This window comes from Perognathus longimembris, chromosome 14 (genome assembly GCF_023159225.1).
Source record: "Perognathus longimembris pacificus isolate PPM17 chromosome 14, ASM2315922v1, whole genome shotgun sequence".
In the NCBI taxonomy this organism is placed as follows: Eukaryota; Metazoa; Chordata; class Mammalia; order Rodentia; family Heteromyidae; genus Perognathus; species Perognathus longimembris.
In genome coordinates this window covers 40,494,435-40,514,016 of record NC_063174.1, presented here as the reverse complement: position 1 = coordinate 40,514,016, position 19,582 = coordinate 40,494,435, and the positions used below count along the sequence as shown (strand labels likewise).

Genomic DNA, 19,582 nt, shown 5'->3' with positions numbered 1-19,582 from the left:
TGGGGGAATGAAGTCACCATGGACTCATCTGCTTCTTCCCTCGACTGGAGCCGCTGTGGGATGCCCTCTGCCCTTCGTGGTCCGCCTCAGAGCTTTGCAGGGTGAAGGGGTGATCTGCTCGGATTAATGATTAATTCTGAGTTGTGGGGGCGTAGAGGGACACATGCTGATGCAAAAGACAGCAAAGGGTGCATCCAAAGACTGTAGTTCAAGTCATTGGTTTGGATTGTTCCCCTTCCCTCGCTCTACCTCTCTGACCCTGAAGCCTTTTCTTAGAGGGTATCGTAGGCTGCTACCTATCTCCTTCTTCAAAAACCAGACTACTAAATGAAGGCCAAAGCTTGTGGTTCCAGATTTTTTTCTTTTCTTTCCCTTCTTTTTTTTTTTTTGCCAGTACTGGGGCTTGATGAACTCAGGGCCTGAGCACTGTCCCTGGCTTCTTATTGCTAAAGGCTAGCCCTTTATCTCTTGAGCCACAGCGTCACTTCTGGCTTTTTTTCTTCATGTGGTGCTAAGGACTGGAACCTAGGGCTTCATGCATGCTAGGCAAGCCCTCTACATTTAAGCCACATCCTCAGCCCCCCACCCCCTTTTTTCTTTTTTAGATATGGTCTCACTAGGCAGCCTAGACTAGCCTCGATTTTTCTGTTTTCCTGTTTTAGCATCCTAAATGTTGGGATTACAGGTGTGTGACTGGCGTCAGCTAACTCATCTAAGTGTTACAAATTCATGGTACTTTGAATTATATGTTATCCCAACCCAAATCTGGGAATTTAACCACAAACTTGTGTGGATGAAAGGTAAGCTTTCTCCTTCTCTGATGTCTGGGAGCTACTATTGTCCTTCAAGAGCATAGAAAGGCTTTAGGGATCAGAATGTACCTGCATTGACACCACCACATATAGTTGAATGTGGACACACAGGATGGGCATTCTCCAGCCAGGGTGGTTGACAAGGGGCAGAAATGGGTGGACAAGTGGTTTTGTGACCAAATACAATAAGAAGCACAGATTTAAGATGAGAGAAGGAACTCAATTTGAGGGTGCTCATACCCTGACTATGCTATGAACATGTATGTGAATTTAGGATCTGGGAACTGCCCCTTAGCTTTTTTTGCTTAGAGCTAGTACTCTACCACTCAGGTCACTACTCCACTTCTGGCTAGTTAAATGAAGAGGTAAGAGTCTTATGGACTTTCCTACCCAGGCTGGCTTTGAATCACAATCCTCGGATCTCGGCTTCCTGTGCAGCTAGGATTATAGGAGTGAACAAATGATGGCTCACTTGCTATGAACTCCTCTAAGCCTGGGATTCCTCACTGAGAAAATGAAGTTTTCACCAGGTACGAAGACTTTTTGCTCATACCTTGAGCAAAGAAGCTCAGGGACAGTGCCCAAGCCCCAAGTTCAAGCCCCAGGAGTAACACCAAATGAAATAAAATAATCAGCCTCAGAGAACAGCGAGGATTCTATGACTAGCAAGTTCCTTTAGGAAAAGCTGATTACAGGGCTGGGAATGTGCCTTGTGGTAGAGTGCCTGCCAAGCATGCGTGAAGCCCTGGATTTGATTCCTCAGTACCACACACACACACTCACACACACACACACACACACACACATATAAAGTTTAATATGCAGTTACTTGAATCCGCAATGTAGAACTGACAGGCATAAAGGGTATTGTATATACTTTCTTTTACAAAAGTAAGAAAAGTACAGCAATTATTCATTTGCTAATAAGACATTCAGCAAATAATCATTGAATCATTGTACTTTAAAGAGCAGGCTCTTCTAATCAGTGTTACTCACTTTGCTTTTCATAGCTAAACTCTGTCAGTTTTATGTTGTACCATAGTAAGAGGCAGGATTTCCCCACCTCTTAACTTTTCTACAGAATCCTGCAGCTCCCAAACTGAGAAAGTCTAAAGTTTATTTTAAAAACTGTTGGGAAAGAAACTCTTAAATAAAACTGCAACAGTACATTAAAAGTGGTGGTGAATCCCAGGGCAAACCAACATCAGATATCACTTAGTCAAATAAAAATTACAGTTTCGCTGGGATTGTGCCTTCTGTACCACCCAAGTGTCTGTGGAAGAAGATCTGGAGTTGCTCCCACGCATCTAGCTGGGCCATGGCATGAGCCCTCGGTTCTCCTCCTAACAAGATAGTAGCACCAACCATGAGGTGCATGCCAGCCCTGTACAAGGGGAAGTAAGGGGGCTCAATATAGTGGCCGGCCTCGGGGTAAAGAATGATCTGGGGCTTTTCCTTCCCATGGGCCTCTAGGCGCTCAGATGTCACATTTGCATAGAACTCGCTCTTCCAGTTGTGGTCATCCTGACCTACAAGGAACAGGAAGGCTGTGTCAGACCTCTCCACGGGAAAGATGCTCTTTTGGTCAGGTCCTTCCAAAGGGTTGTTCAGGGCATCCACAACATCCATGATGCCATCTTTGGTCATTGTGACTCGACTGGGGTCCATACCCACAGGGAGCACAGTCTCATCCTTGTAGTATATGGTTCCCCCAACATTGGATACAGAGCCATTGATTATAACAGCCGCAGTGATGCCCTTCAGGAAAGAGGCCATGGCAATACCAAGTTCACCCCCTTTGGAAATTCCAAGCACTCCAACTCCCGAGCCCTTTACCTGAGATGGACAGAGAGAAAAGAAGGAAATGAGTTCATATGGAGAGGAGTATGGTCAACAGTGCCAAATCTGGGACATCAGGTGGACCTCAGCCTGATTCAGACTCCCATCATTATCCTTGCTTTAGAAATCTTGTTAAGCCCATATACAGCGCAGTTTCCCCAGTTCCAGGGTAAGGGTCACCTCTGGGCCACAGAGCCCATGGGAAGGCCCTGAGCATGGAGTTGTGAAGAAGATGCACTCAGGCATGTCCAAAAATGTTTTGCTCTTTAATCTCTGGTGCCTTTTCTCCCAGTGACCCAGTGTTCACAAAAGTTCATGATAATCTGAGAACAGGAAGGTGAACCTGAGACACTTCCCATCTGTGTGCAGGATCCCAGGATCTAAAGCAGGTTTAGAAGCTGCTTTCTAATCCAGAAGACTAAAAAGAGCAGCTACCTGAGGGTGCCTGAGCAGGTAGTTCATGGCTTCTTCAAAGTACTCCAGGTGGAGAATCTGCATGTCCTTGGGGAGGTCATCATAGTTGTAATAAGCCAGCGCCATCACAGCAAACCCCTTCCCAGCCAGCAGACTTGCTCGATACTCCAAAAGGCCTCCTCCAACTCCAAACAGGTCTATGATCCCAGGGAAGGGTCCAGGACCTTAAGGGGAACATGCACGCGCGCACACACACACACACAGACATTTAGTCCACAAATGGATTTTGGAATCTCATTCATTTGTGTGGCAGTTTGGGGAATGCTGAGCATCTAAACCCTTTTTATCTTGAAAAAACACCTTTTGGGGGTATTGTATTAATGGGTCTTTCCTCTGGATCCCTGATGGTGGGAGAACCAGCCCTTCCCCTCCTCCTGGGCACCACTGCTCAGCTCTTGCACACAGCCAAGTGTCCCAGGACGATGGGGCAGGTGACATCTAGACTCTGGGTGAGAGCCAGAAGTCAGTTGCAGGTTCTCAGAGAACCTGCCTGCCCTCCTGTGCGCAGCACTTTCTCATCTTCTCCCCAGTGGGTTTGGCTGGGGCAGCTGCAGAGGGCTCCCTGGAGCCACTGAGGGAGGTGTCACTGCTTCCCTCGGGGAAGGAAGTGGGGACAGCAAATAGAAAAAGAAGGCATGATCTTGGCAAATTGTTTCCGTTTCCATATGACAAGATAAATAGGATTTTTTAAAAATCATTGTTACTATATTATAGAGAAGAGGAAACCTAGCACTGGCAGAGAGGACAGGACCTTCTCTTACTTTTCAGGTTTGACTCCTGGCACTGGCAATGATACTTGGAATTTTGAGGTTCGGGGAATTCAGATAATTTGGTGGCCCTGTGTATCAGGAGAAAGGGAGGTCTTGGGGACACTCCTGCCAGATGACATGTTTCTAGAAGTCGGTGGGTGAGTTGAAATTGGGCAGTTGCAGTGGTGGTGGGAAAGATTGTTTGCATAGCTGCACATCTTGTCAATTCTCTCCCCTGAAGAAAAAATTATGATGGGCTGGGATGTAGCTCAGTGGTACAGCGCTTGCCTAGCATGCATGAGGCTGTGGTTCATCCCTGGCACCAAAAAAAGATAATGCTAAAGAATAAGATAATTTGGAATTAATCACAGATAGCTTTAGGAAATGTTGAGTTTCTAAATGACTTTCTTCAGAAGTGTGGCTTTTCCGCATCTTTTTCTCCTGTGATCATTTGCTCCCACTCTGCACTGCAATACCTGTCTGATGAACAGGTTGTGAATGAATCATGCACACACATGCATATCAAATGTGCTCTGAGGACAAAACAAGTTCCAATGTGTGGGAAAAGGATTGGACATTTCTGTTTTCTGAAAGAGTTATTTTGTATTTTGTTTTCTATTAAAATGTATTTAGTTTCAAAAAAAATTAAATTGAAGTAGAGCCCGGTGCTGGTGGCTCATGCCTGTAATCTTAACTACTCAGGAGGTTGAGATCTGAGGATCACAGTTTAAAGCCAGCCCGAGCTGAAAAGTCCATGAGACTCCTACCTCCAACAAACTACTGAGAAAATTCCAGAAGTGGTGCTGTGGCTCAAGTGGTAGAGCACAAGCCTGAGCACAGAGAGATTCAGGAGCAGTGCCCAGGCTCAGAGTTCAAGCCCCAAGATCAGCAAAAAAAAAAAAAAAAAAGAAAGAAAGAAAAAGGGAATTCCACTCTTCACTAGTGACCTAGACTCACTCCCGTGAGTGATACAGACTGGTAAAGACAATTTAGAATCCTCCTGTGTCAACACGGTGGGCACTAATACACAGCGATTCTGAGTTGGCAGCATTTATGGGGGTGGGTGGGCGTGGCTATGGGTACTGGTTGTGTCTAAACCAATGCCCTTGCAATAAGATGCCCTATTTCAATATTCCAGAGTCCATTCTTGTTTACAACTCATAGCCCGGACTGAGCTTCCAAGTACTGTGATGTTAAAAAACAATCTGGCAAAGAAGTCTTTTTTTTTAAACTTGTGATCAGGCTTTTTTATTCTGTGTAATAATATTGTCTGAGAAATACAGTTCTTTGAAAATTTTGTTTTCAATGTATAATGCTGATACTAATAAAATCTGAGTGCTACTAATTAGAACCAAGTACGTGCCTTTTGTCAAGAGATTTTAAGTAGGGCAAGAAGCCCTTTAGGAATGAGGAGAAAATGGATGGGAGAAGAAATCTCTCTCTCTCTCTCTCTCTCTCTCTCTCTCTCTCTCTCTCTCTCTCTCTCTCTCTCTGTCCTGGGGCTGGAACTCAGGGACTGAGCACTGTCCCTGGCTTCTTTTTACTCAAGGCTAGCACTCTGCCACTTGAGCCACAGCACCACTTCTGGCCTTTTCTAAATATATGATGCTGAGGAATCGAACCTAGGGCTTGATGTATACGAGGCAAGCACTCTCACCACCAGGCCACATTCTCAGCCCCAATTTCTCCTCTCTTGGATGTTTACAGGTTGACATTTTAATGGTTCTGTCTCACCTCGATACTGTTTGAAGTGATCAAACTAATTGGAAATAATCATAACTTTCATCTTTGATTACTAGTTAACTATTTCAATCATTTACACATTTAGTAATTAGTTTTGCATGCTACTTTATTATTCACAAACCATTTCTTGTGTAAGCTTACTTGTTCCTCAAAATACTTTAATGAAGGATCCATTCACCAAAAAGCATATTTCAGATATTGTGTAAACATTTCTACACAGGTTGTAAATTGTATTCTTTTTCTTTCCCAAGTTGACAAAGTAAAATTTTCAAGCAGGTAACATGCTAGAGGATAAAAGAGCCACAGAAGGATCCATAGAGGGTAAATGCATTGTGAGTGTGTCCCAGTTTAGGACAATTTCAATATAAACACAACTCTGTGACTCGGTGACGTGAAACAGCTTATGCTGGAACCTTGGGACAAACCAGATGCTTTCCTGCCATTTTAACAGAGAATTGAAGCAGGATGGTCACTGTGAAAAATGTGAACAGATGAAAATTTTTTTTCTAATTTACTTTATTGTCGTTTTAGAGGCGCTCTACGGTGGGGCTACCTTTACTTATGTCAGGTAATAGGTACATTTCCTTTTGCATAGTGTCATCGGTTCCCTCAGTCTCTCACACGCCCTCCTTTCCCAGCTCCACCTAGAAGCTGTATAGTTAGTTCACTTTCATCAATGTCCAGCGCTCCACTGCTGCACTTTTTCATCATTTTCCTGATTCTGTGCCTTCCCCCACCTTCCCACAGATGTGCACGTGAATACACCATACATAAGGTAAACAGTACAGTCATCAGGAAAAGAAAAAACCATTTAAAAATCCTTTGTTTCCATATCTTTGGAGTTTGTTTCAGTAATGTATATTATTTTACATAAATATTAAGAGGGACTTGAATATTACACCTTTGTGATTTTCTCTTAAGACTATCCTCTTTTGGTCTTACTGTATGTGAGTATCTAGAATTTTGTTTAATTTGTCATGTCCCATTGCATTTTAGATCTAACTTCCACACAGCAGGAGAACATGAGCTGTTTGTCTCTCTGGTCTTGGCTTATTTCACTTAACATGATTTGTTCTAGTTCTATCCATTTCCCTGAAAATGACATTATTTTCTTCTTTCTAATGGCTCTGGAAAATTCCATTGTACACAGGTACCACATTTTTTTTGATCCACTCATCTGCTGTGGGTCATCTGGGTTGTTTCCATATCTTGGCTATTGTAAATAGTGCAGCAATTAACATGGATGTGCAGGTGTCCTTATCATATCCTGGTGCATGATGCTCAGGGCAGATGCCTAGGAGTGGTAGGGCTGGGTCATAGGGTATGTCTGGTTAGTTTTTTAAGGAACCTTCAGACTGCTTTCCAGAGTAGTTGTACTAGTTTACGTTCCCACCAGCAGTTCAGTGGGGTTCCTTTTTCCCCATATCCCTGCCAGAATTTGTTGTTGTCAGAATTCAAAACGTTGGCCAATCTACTAGGGTAAGATGGTATCTCATGGTTGTTTTGATTTTCATTTCCTTTATGGCCAGGGATGATAAGCATTTCCTCATTTGTTTCTTTGCCATTCTCATAGTTTCTTCTGAGAAGTCTCTTCTTAGCTCTCTTTCCCATTTAGAATTGGTGTATTAAAGTTTGGGAGGGGTTAGTTTCTTGAGCTCCTGTATATATTGGATATTAGGTTTTGTCTGATGTATTGCTGGTAAAGATCTTTTCCCAATTGGCTGGCTGTCTTTCTAGTTTAATAACTATGTCTTTACGTGTGCAGAAACTTTATTTTAATGAGTCCCACTTGTTGAGTCTCTCTCTTATCTGTTGTGCCCGTGGGACTCTATTCAGGAAGTTTCTGCCTATGCCTATAATTTCTAATGTCTCTCTTATTCTGCAGTAACTTCAGAGTTTCAGGTCTGATATTGGGGTCTTTGATTCACTTTGAACTCATGTTGGTTCATGGTGACAAGCAGAGATCCATGTTTAGTTTTCTGTATATGGCTGGCAAAGAATTATTAATTCTCAGCAATGTGTGGAGAAGAAGGCTATGATTTTTAAGACGGCCATCCAAATAGTCAAACAGAACCCACATTTGATGTGCACCTGCAGTCACAAATTTCCACATCTTGATAACTGGAGTGAAACTTTAACAAGGACTTGGGTTGTCATTGTTTCTTCCCAAAACTGGGGGATGGGTGGATTGATCTGTTCTTAACAATGATATCATGTTGAAAAATAGAGAACAATTTGTTGTTCTTTTTAAATGATCATTAAATGTTATGGATATTTCTTTTCTTACAGTACTTCTGTAAGCATCTTTTAAGTTCCAGGTACATTTATCTAGTAGTACATTCCTAGGTGGTTGAGATTACATGTACACATCAATTTATACTATTACTTATATCATACCTATACTTTGTCTTTATCAATTTATGAATGTCTACTTTTATCTATTGACCTATGTCTAGTCATACATCAACACATTTAGTCACTGAAGCTTGCTAATCTGAGAATTCTTTATGAAGCAAATGTCTATGCATTTGTCCCCTTGGACTTTTTGTTTTTAGAAATGTCTTATACAGTATACCAAAGGTATATACTTCTATGCTTAGAAAACAACATATTTTAGCCGGGCAATGGTGGCTCATGCCTGTAATCCTAGCTACTCAGGAGGCTGAGAGTCAGCTAGGGTAGAAAAGTCCATGGTACGCTTATCACTAAACACCAGAAAACTGGAAGTGGCAGTGGCACTGTGGCTCAAAGTGGTAGAGCTCTAGCCTTGAACAAAAAAGCGCCCATGCCTGAGTTCAAGCCCCACAACCACCAAAAAAAGAAAAGAAAACAAAACAAAACTGCTGAGCCACTGTCTGTGGCTTTTTTTGCTCAACGCTAGCACTCTACTAAGGGAGCCACAGCGCCACTTCTGGCTTTTTCTATATGTGGTACTGAGGAATCGAACCCAGGCCTTCATGTATACACAAAGCAAGCACTCTACCACAAGGCCATATTCCCAGCCCCATATAGCCCTATTTTGCAGTGTTACTTTGATAGTAAGGTCTCACTTCCTGCCCAGGTATGTGCATGGGACAGGATCCTTCTATGTTTCACTTCCTGCTCCCCAGCCTAATGCTGGGATGACAGATGCATAGCACCTGCCTAGCTACTGGGGGTGGGTTATCTCGTGAACTTTCCTGCCTTCACTGGCCTTGAACTGCAATAATTCCAACTTTCAGCCTCTCAAATAGCTAGGATTTCAGGTGTGGAGCTCTTAGTGTCAGCCTTCATTCTGGCAGTTTTCAAAAGCAAAACTCAAGTCAATGACTTTTCAGAGCTGTGTGCAAGAAGGACAGATTACAATATAAAATGATCTCCAGATAGAGAAGGGGAATCTCCAGTAATGTGAGTAATGAGGGTTGGAAACAGGTAGAAAAGAATTGTTAAAATGAGACAACGGTGGGCTGGGAATGTGGCTTAGTAGTAGAGTGCTTGCCTAGCATGCATGAAGCTGTGGGTTCGATTCCTCAGCACCACATAAACAGAAAAAGTCAGAAGTGGTGCTGTGGCTTAGGTGGTAGAGTGCTAGCCTTGAGCAAAAAGAAGCCAGGGACAGTGCTCAGTCCCTGGGTTCAAGCCGAGGGAGTGAGAGAGTGAGAGAATGGTGATAACCCCAGAAGTGCCAGAGTGCCCAGGAAACCCTCAAGTTTAAAACAGGATATTAGATCATATCTCAGTTGCCCTTTCACATGAAACAGAACAAAGACCCCTTTGAGCTGTGTAATTTTTGTTTGTTACTATTTAAATATGTAATGGCCATATTTATATTTTATGGCTTATCAAGGAAACACATTCTCAATTTTACATTTCTTTGATAGCCTAGAGTAGTATTAGAGCCACTAAAACTGACAAAGGCAAGTCCTTTTTATTATTTTTTTCCTGCTGGTCCTGGGGCTTGATCCCAGGGCCTGGGCAGTGTTTCTAAGCTGTTCTACTCAAAGCTAGAACTCTACCACTTGAACTACATACAGGTCCACTTCTAACTTTTTGCTGGTTTACTGGAGATAAGAACCTCATAGACTATATTGCCCCAGCTAGCTTTGAACTGTGATCCTCAGATCTCACCCTCCTGAATAGCTAGGAACACAGGTGGGAGCCACTGGTGCCAGGCCAGTTTTTCTTATTGTATAAGAAATAAACATCTAGCTTGGGCCAGTGGCTCATGCCTATAATCCTAGCTACTCAGGAGGCTGAGATCTAAGACTGCTGCTCAAAGCCAGCCGGGCAGACAAATCTGAGAGACTCTTATCTCCAACTAACCACTAAAAAAAAGAAATGAAGAAGTGGAGCTGTGGCTCGAGTGGTACGGCATCAGCCTTGAACAAAAACTCTAATGGACAAGGCCTGAGGTCAAGCTCTAGTACCGACACAATGAGAGGTGGCTGAACATCCTTATCCTTGGAGCTTAACTAAACTCCTTTTGGTCAGTGCCTCCACATTCAAAGGAACAGGAACCATGGCCTACATCCTGAGAACTTTGAGCAACTGTGCCATCCAAGCCTCACATTTCAGCTTGTCTCAGATCTCCCTTGAAAGCCGGTTAAATCATACGGTGCCTCCACTCCCACCCTGTGGAATTCTTTAACTCCGGGCGGATCTAAGGGCAGCATCTTCACAAATTCCTCAGAGACGCTGCCACACTTCGCAGGAACCACGAGAGCACCGGGAACAAACCTGCACTGTACACACAAATGAGATCTCCTTTCCCGGGGAACTTCCGGTACTGTTCCTGTTTGACTCTAAGATTACTTATGACCCATAGGTGTGCAATGCTGTTCCAGTGGGTCACTGAACTCTAAGTGCCCCGTGGAGAATTCGGGAGTGGGGAAAGTGAGCCCGGTGGGATGCATAGCACCTGCCACCCATTCCCATCCCATCCCATCCCATCCCAGACAGCAGCGAGGCCGGCAGGGGACTCACCTGGCGGCAGGAAGAGCGTGGCCCGCACCCGGCCCTCGCGCACCGGCACCCGCCGCACCCCCGCCGCCATGAAGTGCCGCTCGTGCACCGCGCGCGCCAGCACCCGCCCGCCCTCGGGCCCGGCGGGCTCGTGGGGCTCGCGGTCGTCCAGCACCTCCAGCTCCACCTGCAAGGGCGTCTGCACGTCCCGCTTGACCAGGCGCCAGAAGGGCCTGTCGGGCTGCATGGCCCACAGCAGCCCCATGGGCTCGAGCCCCGCGAAGCTGCCGCCCAGCGCGGGCGCGCGCTGCAGGTCCAGCTGGCCGCGGGCGTCGGCGCGGTAGCGCGCGTGGGCCCGGAAGAGCGCGCCCTTCTCGTCGCGCAGGGACGCGCGCAGCGCCACGGGCTGCTCGGGGGCCAGGCCGCGCACGGCGATGCGCACGGGCTCGTCCCAGCACACGCGGCCCGCGGGCTCCACCACCACCCTCACCGCCATCTGTCCCGCGGGAAGTTAGCGGGTGGAGTGGCTCGGGAGAACCCAGGCTTGAAAGAGGAAACTCGGGGCCTCCGCGCCCGAAGGCGGGACCGGGACCGTTGCACTGTTCCCATTGGCTGGGAGCCGCTGCGTGCCGTCCCCTAGCGTTTGCCCGGCCTTCTGCCTTACAGTGCAGAGTGCAGCAACAGGCACAAAACACCCCGGAGGTTGGCGTGGGACGCAGCTCATGTTAGAGCAAGCGCGAAAAACCCTCTGTAGATCACCAGAGCCGAAAAAACAAAACAAGCCACCAAAATTGAAAGATTGGAAAGGATCCCCCTCCCCCAAAACTGATGATTTTGCTTACTTAGGCATCCCAGTTGACTGTAATTCTGGTGATCCCTGAGAAACAGAGCCTCGAACTCCCCCCCTTCTTTAAGCCTTTTCTCAGACCTCAAGGGATCTGGAGTTCCTTCCAGAGCAGTTCGGTTTTTAAACAATTGAAGAACTAGGGGCTCACGCCCCGAAATCCTAGCTATTCAGGAGGCTGAGATCTTACGGATCCAGGGCAGGAAAGTCGGTGAGGCTCTGGCTCTTTTTTTTTTTTTTTTTTCCCCAGCCCTGGGGCTTGAACTCGGCCTACACACTGTCTCTGAGCCACACACACACACACCCTTCTCCGATAAACTACTCAGAAAAGGCCAGGAGTGAAGGTCTGTCCTTGAGCACGAGGCTCAGGGGGGCGGCCCACAGCTCAAGTCCCAGGACAGGACGAGCACACACATAAAAAGCTCTAGCGATAAGAACAGTACATATTCCTAGTACGAAATGCTGAAGTGAGGATAGCTGGCATTCACTGTTTAAAAACCACCAGGCCCGGTTTAAGTGCTGCTTATAACTGGAAACAGATGGGAGAAACAAGCCAGAGATGTGAAGTACTTAAAAAGTACAGGAGGGCAAGCCAGGCGCTGGTGGCTCGGTTTGTACTATAAGTACTCGGGAGGCTGAGACCTGGAGGTTCTATGTTTGAAACCACCCTAGGCAAGAAATGTCTGGGATTCCAAAATAACCAGCATGAATCGATCCTGAAGGGCCTGGGAATGTGGCTTAGTGGTAGAGTGCTTGCCTAGCACCCGTGAGGCCCTGGGTTTGATTCCTCAGTACCACATAAAACAGAAAAGGCTGGGAGTGGCGCTGTGGCTCAAGTGGTAGAGTGCTAGCCTTGAGCCAAAGGAAGCAGGGACAGTGCTCAGGCCCTGAGTTCAAGCCCAGAACTGGCAAAAAAAATTTTTTTTTGGTCGGTGTTTCATATGTCAATTATGGCATAATTTAATTCACAGATGAGCTGTGGTGGATATAAGGAAAAAGCTTCCCTGAGGGGCTCAGGGAACTGTCCCTTTCTGCTGTCGGGGGCAATTAGGAGACTGTACAGATGAAGATGTCCAGGTGTCCCTGCTGTAAAACATTAGCATGTAGTGATCCAGTAAGATTCATAGAGGAGTGACCCGTTCTGGATTGGAAGGCAAATCTCATTCTTTTCTCTCCTCCACCCCCTACCCCCATCCCGGGGTTACATTCTCAGGCCATAATGAGTTTACCAGACTCATTTGTGGCAATGAGTACTGGTCAGAATGGAGACAATCAGTTCAACACAAAGAGTAAAGAGGAATGATTCCTCACTTCCACCTAAAGTGGCTCAAGTTCAAATTTAGGAGTCTTGAACCAGACACTGGTGGCTCACGCCCATAATCCTAGCTACTCAAGAGGCTGAGTTCTGAGGATGGTGGTTCAAAGCCAACTGGGCAGGAAAGGACTGTGAGACCCTTCATCTCCAATTAACCACTAAAAAGTGGGAAGTGGAGCTGTGGCTCAAGTGGTAGACTGCCAGTCTTGAACAAAACAAGTTCAGAAACAGCTCCCAGGCCCTAAGTTCAAAGTTTCAGTACCATAAACAAACAAAAATTATCATGGAAGTTAGGAGTCTTGCCTAAGTACAACTGTTAATATCCCAGTTCCAGAATCCTAGACTAGAGAAAGGTACCAACAAATCAGGCTAGCCCCTTTGCCCCAAAACCAAATGGTTGACACCTGTATTTCTACCTACTCCAAAGGCTGGGATCTGAGGATTGAGGTTTGAAAACAGCCCAGGCAGATAAATCCAAGAGACTCTTATCTCCAACTAACCAGCAAAAAAGCCTGACTAGAAGTGCAGCTCAAGTGGTTGAGCCCTAGATACAGAATGGAAAAGCCAAGGAGAGCTTAAGGCGCTTACTTCAGCATGAGGCCCAGAGTTCAAGCCCTTGGTGCTGGGACAGACAGATAGGTAAGTAGATTAGGAGACAGGCGGATAGGTAGATGATAGTCCTTTCCCTCTTTTTCAGCACTGGGGCTTGAGCTCAGAGTTTTGAGTTGTCCCTTGGCTTTTTTGCTCAAAGCTAACACTCTGCCACTTGAGCTATACTCCAGTATGGCATTTTGCTAGTTAATTAGAAATAGAATCTCTCACGACTTTTCCTGTCCATTATGGTGTCAAACTGAAATCCTCCAATTTCAGCCTTCTGTGTAGCTAGGATTAAAGACTTGAGCCGTAGCTCTGGACTTGGTAGAGGAGGTTTAATGAGCACAGCTATACTGAGATGAAGGGGGCTAGCTCCTTGAGCTCTGCCTTCAGAGGTACTGACAGGAACTCCTAGATTACATAGGGAAGAGAATAAAAGGATACCATTAAAAAAAAAGGGGGGGGGCTGGAGATATGGCCTAGTGGCAAGAGTGCTTGCCTTGTATACATGAGGCCCTGGGTTCAATTCCCCAGCACCACATATACAGAAAACGGCCAGAAGTGGCACTGTGGCTCAAGTGGCAGAGTGCTAGCTAGCTTTGAGCAAAACAGAAGCCAGGGACAGTGCTCAGGCCCTGAGTCCAAGGCCCAGGACTGGCAAAAAAAAAAAAAATTAAGAACTAGGATGACTCCATCTTGAGGCTGCAACCATCTTGTTGTTTGTGTTAAGCTAAGAATAACCCAGCACATACATAAAAACTGGGAAATGGCTTGTTTATGGTGAAACTAGCCAGAAATTGTACAGATTCCAGGAACAAAGGTGCTTATGCGGATGTTTGTGCCGAAACCAACCAGCCATGAAAACCCATTTCTTGGATGGCCCAACTGGTTTGGGAACATTCCAGTCACGTTGACCTCCCTGGAATGTTCTCTGACCAATTTTAGAGAACCCCTAACCCCGAGCCAATCAGATTTGTCCTCGCACCCCAACCCTGCTTGCACTTCTAGTTTATGCAACTTTGTGGGTTTTTTTCTCTTTAAATACCCATGTAAAACTCTTCTCTTGGCCTTCCTCCTAACCTCTGCTGCGACGGTGGGTAGGACGAGGTCCCGGCTGCAGCTTGCCTAAATAAAGCCTTGCTTTTGCATTTCGGAACGTCTGGCTCTCGGTGGTCTTCTTGGTGGTCTTCTAGGACTTGGGCACAACACAGTCAGACCATCGGGGCTGAGGTCTGATTCTGCTCCTTGGTAACTTCAGTGTTTAACCAGCTATGTGTTCTCTGAATGTAGTTTCCATTTCTCAAAAGGTTTGCACATAGCTAACACCTAAAAACACTGCACTAACACTCCTGTGGCATCAGTACCCAAGGAAAGAGGGGATTGTTTCCCAACTGGAAAATCTGGTCACTGACAGTTCTATTTTGGTTTTGATCAGTCACAGGTAGGTCAAGGAAAATCAAGTTGCCTGAAACTTTTGTCATTTATGAAGTGTTATGCAAAGGGACTATCTACAAAAGCTTGGACAACAGCTTTCTTGTTTTACTTAAAAAAAAAAAAAGACCTAATGCAGGTCCCCAAGGGATAGGAGCATGGGCTGTCTAGAAAGACTGTAGGCCTTATGATGATGAAAGAGCTACAGGCAGCCTGTGATGATGATGTGTAATTGAGGAAGAGACAATACCTTGATTTCATTCTCCTCTTGTTCTGCAATGTATTGTCATTGCCTCTCATAGGCTAAAGTTAACCACACAGCTCAGGCTCTCTGTACCTAGAGCACAATGGAAAAGGGAGAAGGGCATGTGGAAGGCTTGTGGCAATTGGAAGCCCAATACCTTTTCTTTTTAAAAAGTTATCCGACTAGGGAGTTACAGCTCAGTGGTAGGATCTGCTTACATAACATATATGAAGTCCTGGGATAGATCCTCAGCACCACAAGAAAATGAAGCAAAACAAACAAAAGCTCTTGTATTAGGCCCTAGGTGTGAGAATTCAGTGACCTTTCCCTGATTTGACCTAAGGAAGGAAGTATGGCTATTATTTGAAATACTTGTTATTTCGAGTATTATAGGCTAGGGCCCAGTCTAGGAAACACAGCTCATAAAGAACTCACTTGGCCTACTGTAGCCCCCAGCACAAAAATTGGGAAGTACAGGCAAAGTTCAGAAATTGTACAGACAGCCCTTCTTCCCCATCCCCGATGCCCAGGTTGCTATGAGACCCTCAGAAATGGCTCAGTGACACATAAGGGAAAAGCATCTGGGAAAGGGGCCTGGGCACAGCCATTCAGAACACCTTCGTGGAGGAGATCTGGACCTATACATTGCATAGAAGAAGCAGGTGCAGCGCAGGCCAGGTCACAGGGCTGTCCACAGTCTGGAAAGCCTGGAATCACCAACTACCATAGAAAATTCTTGGTGCTTATGAGAGGAGGGTGGCTCCGTACAATTCCAGGGTTTGTTCAGTGTCTTGATGATGACCCAGATAGAGAAGAAGCATACTGTGCCCAGAATGGAACCAAACCATAAGTTTCTGTGCCCTTAATTAGAGGTTATGACTTCAATAGATGAAATCCTTTGCTGACTCAGAACATTGGATTGGAGATATATATGTATATATCTTAGTTGAACATCTGAAATGGATCTTCCTTTCTCATAGGCCCAGAGTAAAAGAAAGAGGTGGGAGGTGCAACAAACCCCTTGGTGCTTTAGTGTCATGATTGCATTCATGACCTTGGACATAGTTGTATGATGCACATGTAGTATAGGTAAGGCAAGAAAAGGCCACTGGATTCCATTTTGTGTAGTCAGTGTACTACACAATAGAATAGCATCATCAGTGATACTCTCATTAATAAGAGTATTGTACCAAGGGTAATTTCCTGATTTCAATGTTAGTTCTATGTAAACATTAGGGAAGGCTTTATGAAGGATGTTTTTGTTTTGCAAGTAGGTGAAAAATGATTACAAAGTAAAAAGATTAGATAACAGGCAGGAATGATAAGACTATCAGAGAGGATCTGGATGATCTGTGTGCCACTTGTAGGGTAAATGTAACCTGTCTCCTTCAGATCCTAATTTCTATATATCCCTCAAGTGCTCAGTTCTTTTGGATGGAAGTTTCTAGATATTATACTATCTATGATCTTGTGTCTAAAAAGCCTATAAGCCTCTGGACTAAGGGAGGCTTATAGTTTCTCCAGAAGGGACTGACATTGTGATAAGTCACTACTTGTCTCTCCTTGTGAGGGGCCTTGTCTTTAGTCTTTAAGAGAACATGTTAGTCAGCTTTCCATTGCTGTGACAAAAATACATAAGACTATCAGTTTATAAGCAGAAAAGATTTCTTTTGGCTCCCAGTTTCAGAGATTTCAATCCATGGTTGATTTGCCCCATTGCTTTGTGTTTGTAACAAGACATCATCATGATGGCAGGGAGCCTGTGGCCAAGTTGAGCTGCTCACCTCATAGCAGTTAGAAGTATAAGAGAAAAGAAGGGAAGAGGTCCAAATGCCTCTTTCAGGGTTACCCCATGCCTCACTTCTTTCCATTAGGCTTCACTGCCTGGAAACTGAGCTTTAAGCACTAGGCCTTTGGGGGGACAGTTAAGATCCAACCATACCAGAAGGTTCCCTACATTCAGGACAATCATATGGAAGACAGCACTGACTGGGCACAAGACTCAGCAATATCCTGATGAGCCCTCTCTTGGCTTACTTCCAAGGACCTTGTTCTAGAATTCACCTACTTGATTACTTGCCAAGACCTTTTCCCTAGTTACAGCGGAGAGAAATTTGAGATAAAATCTTTCCAGAACATGGATTCCTTTAATAATTTTGTTGGACAATCAATAGGCATGATTGTAGGCTTGGCCACGTAGCTATTATATAAACAGAATGTAATGTTGGCTTACAAAAATACAGTATTTGTATCGTCTCTCGTGGTGCAGTCCTAGCTGCTCAGGAGGCCATGGGTTGAGGGTCATGGTTCAAAGCTAGCCAGGGAAGGAAAGTCTGTGAGACTCTTACCTCCAGTTATCTGCCAAAAAAGGGAAGTCAGAAGTGGAGCTGTAGGGGGCTGGGAATATGGCCTAGTGGCAAGAGTGCTTGCCTCATATACATGAAGCCCTGGGTTCAATTCCCCAGCACCACCTATACAGAAAATGGCCAGAAGTGGCACTGTGGCCCAAGTGGCAGAGTGCTGGCCTTAAGCAAAAAGAAGCCAGGGACAGGGCTCAGACCCTACGTCCAAGCCCCTGTCCAGGAGTCCAAGCCCCTGGACTGGCAAAAAAAAAAGAAAGAAAGAAGAAGTGGAGCTGTGGTTCAAGTGGTAGAGTGCCAATCTTCAACAACAACAAAAAAGCTTAGGGACAATGCTCAGGCCCTGAGTTCAAGCCCCAAGACCAACACACACACACACACACACACACACACACACACACACACACGTATTTGCTGATTATCTCTGACTCTTCACTCCTAACACTCTTCATTTTCTGTAAGAGTTTTGCTCTTAAGTATATAGAAGGGGAGGACTTAAATATTTGGGATGCTAGGAATATAAATTTCTATGTGTTTATTGAAATGAAATCACTTGTGCTGTTGTTCTCCAAACACCTCCTAATTAGGATTATGAAAATAATCATGCCAATCAAATATAGAAATAGAGCATCTGGACCTTGTATTGTCACATTCAAGGAGATAGCTTTAAAACTCTCTCCAGATTCATATTGGTCAATCTGTTCTGACTTATCCTAGAATCCTTTCATCAAAAACAGTATACTTCAATATTTCCAGTACTTTCTCAGCATTCCATGTTTTCCCTTAATAGTGGAAATGTTGAGAAGCATTGTAAAGAAATTCAAGGTGACTTGCAAGCCCACATTCCTAGGAAAGGTAAACCCAGAAGGATTTATCTACAGCCTGCTCCCTTGTCACGACCCACCTGAGCTCAAGGCTAGTACACTACCACTTGAACCACAGCTTCACTTCCAGCTTTTTTTGTGTGTGTGTGTGCTTAATTGAAGAGTCTCACAGACTTTCTTGCCTAGGAAGGCTTTGAACTGTGATCCTCAGATCTTGGCCTCCTGAGTAGCTAGAATTACAGACATAAGCCACCAGCACTCAGCTACAAAGAGAAGTTTTTAAGGGAAAATAAAGGGGTTATGTAAGTTTTTTCATTTTTGTTGTTATTTTTAAGGAGTTATATAAGGGGTTACAATTTCATAAGTCAGGCTATGAGTACAATGCTTATTGGGCATTTTCACCCTTTCTTTACTTTCCTTCATTTCCCCTATTTTCTTATCCTATTCCTACCCACAAGTGACATAGTTCATTTTTAGACATATATACATGGAATACAATGACTATACTTTCTCATTCTTTTTTCCTTCATTCCGGTGCCCTCCTTTGCTCACCCCCCAAAAAAGAGAAAAGAAAAGGAAGAACAACAAAATTAAAAGATCATGTTTCCATTTCTTGGAATTTGTTTTGGGAAATAGTACTTTTTTCTGAATAATTACTTTATTGTCAAAGTGATGTACAGAGGGTTACAGTTTCATACGTAAGTCAGTGGATACATTTCTTGTACAATTTGTTACCTCCTCCCTCATTTTCCCCTCCTCTCTTTCCCTTTCCCTCTCCCCCCATGAGTTGTTCAGTTGGTTTACACCAAATGGTTTTACAAGTATTGCTTTTGGAGTTGTTTGTTTTCTTATCCTTTGTCTCTTGATTTTGATATTCCCTTTCCCTTCCCTAGTTCTAATACCAGTATATACAGTATCCAGGGTACTCAGATGAGATAGAGTGATAGCGCCAGGACAATCACAGGAAGGGGATACAAGAGGATCATCATCAACAACAACAAAAAAGCTATGGTTTCTCATGGCATGTTGAAATTAATTACAACAGTGATATAACACTCGTTTCCATAACATGGAGTTCATTTCACTTAACATCATCTTATGTGTTCCTAAGGGCATAGCTATTGGGAGCTATATGGCTCTTGTGATCCTCTGCTATGACTAGCCTAAACCTGTAGAAATAGTACTTTAAATATCCAGAAAAGGGGCTGGGGATAAGGCCTAGTGGCAAGAGTGCTTGCCTTGTATACATGAGGCCTTGGGTTCAATTCCCCAGCACCACATATACAGAAAATGGCCAGAAGTGGCGCTGTGGCTCAAGTGGCAGAGTGCTAGCCTTGAGCAAAAAAGAAGCCAGGGACAGTGCTCAGGCCCTGAGTCCAAGGCCCAGGACTGGCCAAAAAAATAAATAAATA

The 19,582-nt window shown here is 44.7% G+C and overlaps 1 protein-coding gene across 4 annotated transcripts in view; it reads right to left on the bottom strand.

The window, feature by feature from the left end:
• Positions 1 to 19,582, bottom strand: part of LOC125363408 (peroxisomal succinyl-coenzyme A thioesterase-like) — a 57,330-nt gene that overhangs the window by 23,932 nt on the left and 13,816 nt on the right. Inside the window, exons 2-4 of one of the 4 annotated variants that reach the window (XM_048362601.1) lie at positions 10,580 to 10,745; positions 3,087 to 3,289; positions 1,872 to 2,648 (exon numbers count right to left, since the gene is read on the bottom strand). In XM_048362601.1, the coding sequence (XP_048218558.1) occupies positions 2,043 to 2,648; positions 3,087 to 3,289; positions 10,580 to 10,745 (975 nt within the window). In that variant the 3' untranslated portion in view covers positions 1,872 to 2,042. Of the gene's footprint in view, positions 1 to 1,871; positions 2,649 to 3,086; positions 3,290 to 10,579; positions 11,055 to 19,582 lie in introns of those variants that run through there. The other 3 variants (XM_048362603.1, XM_048362604.1, XM_048362599.1) reach the window with 3 other exon arrangements.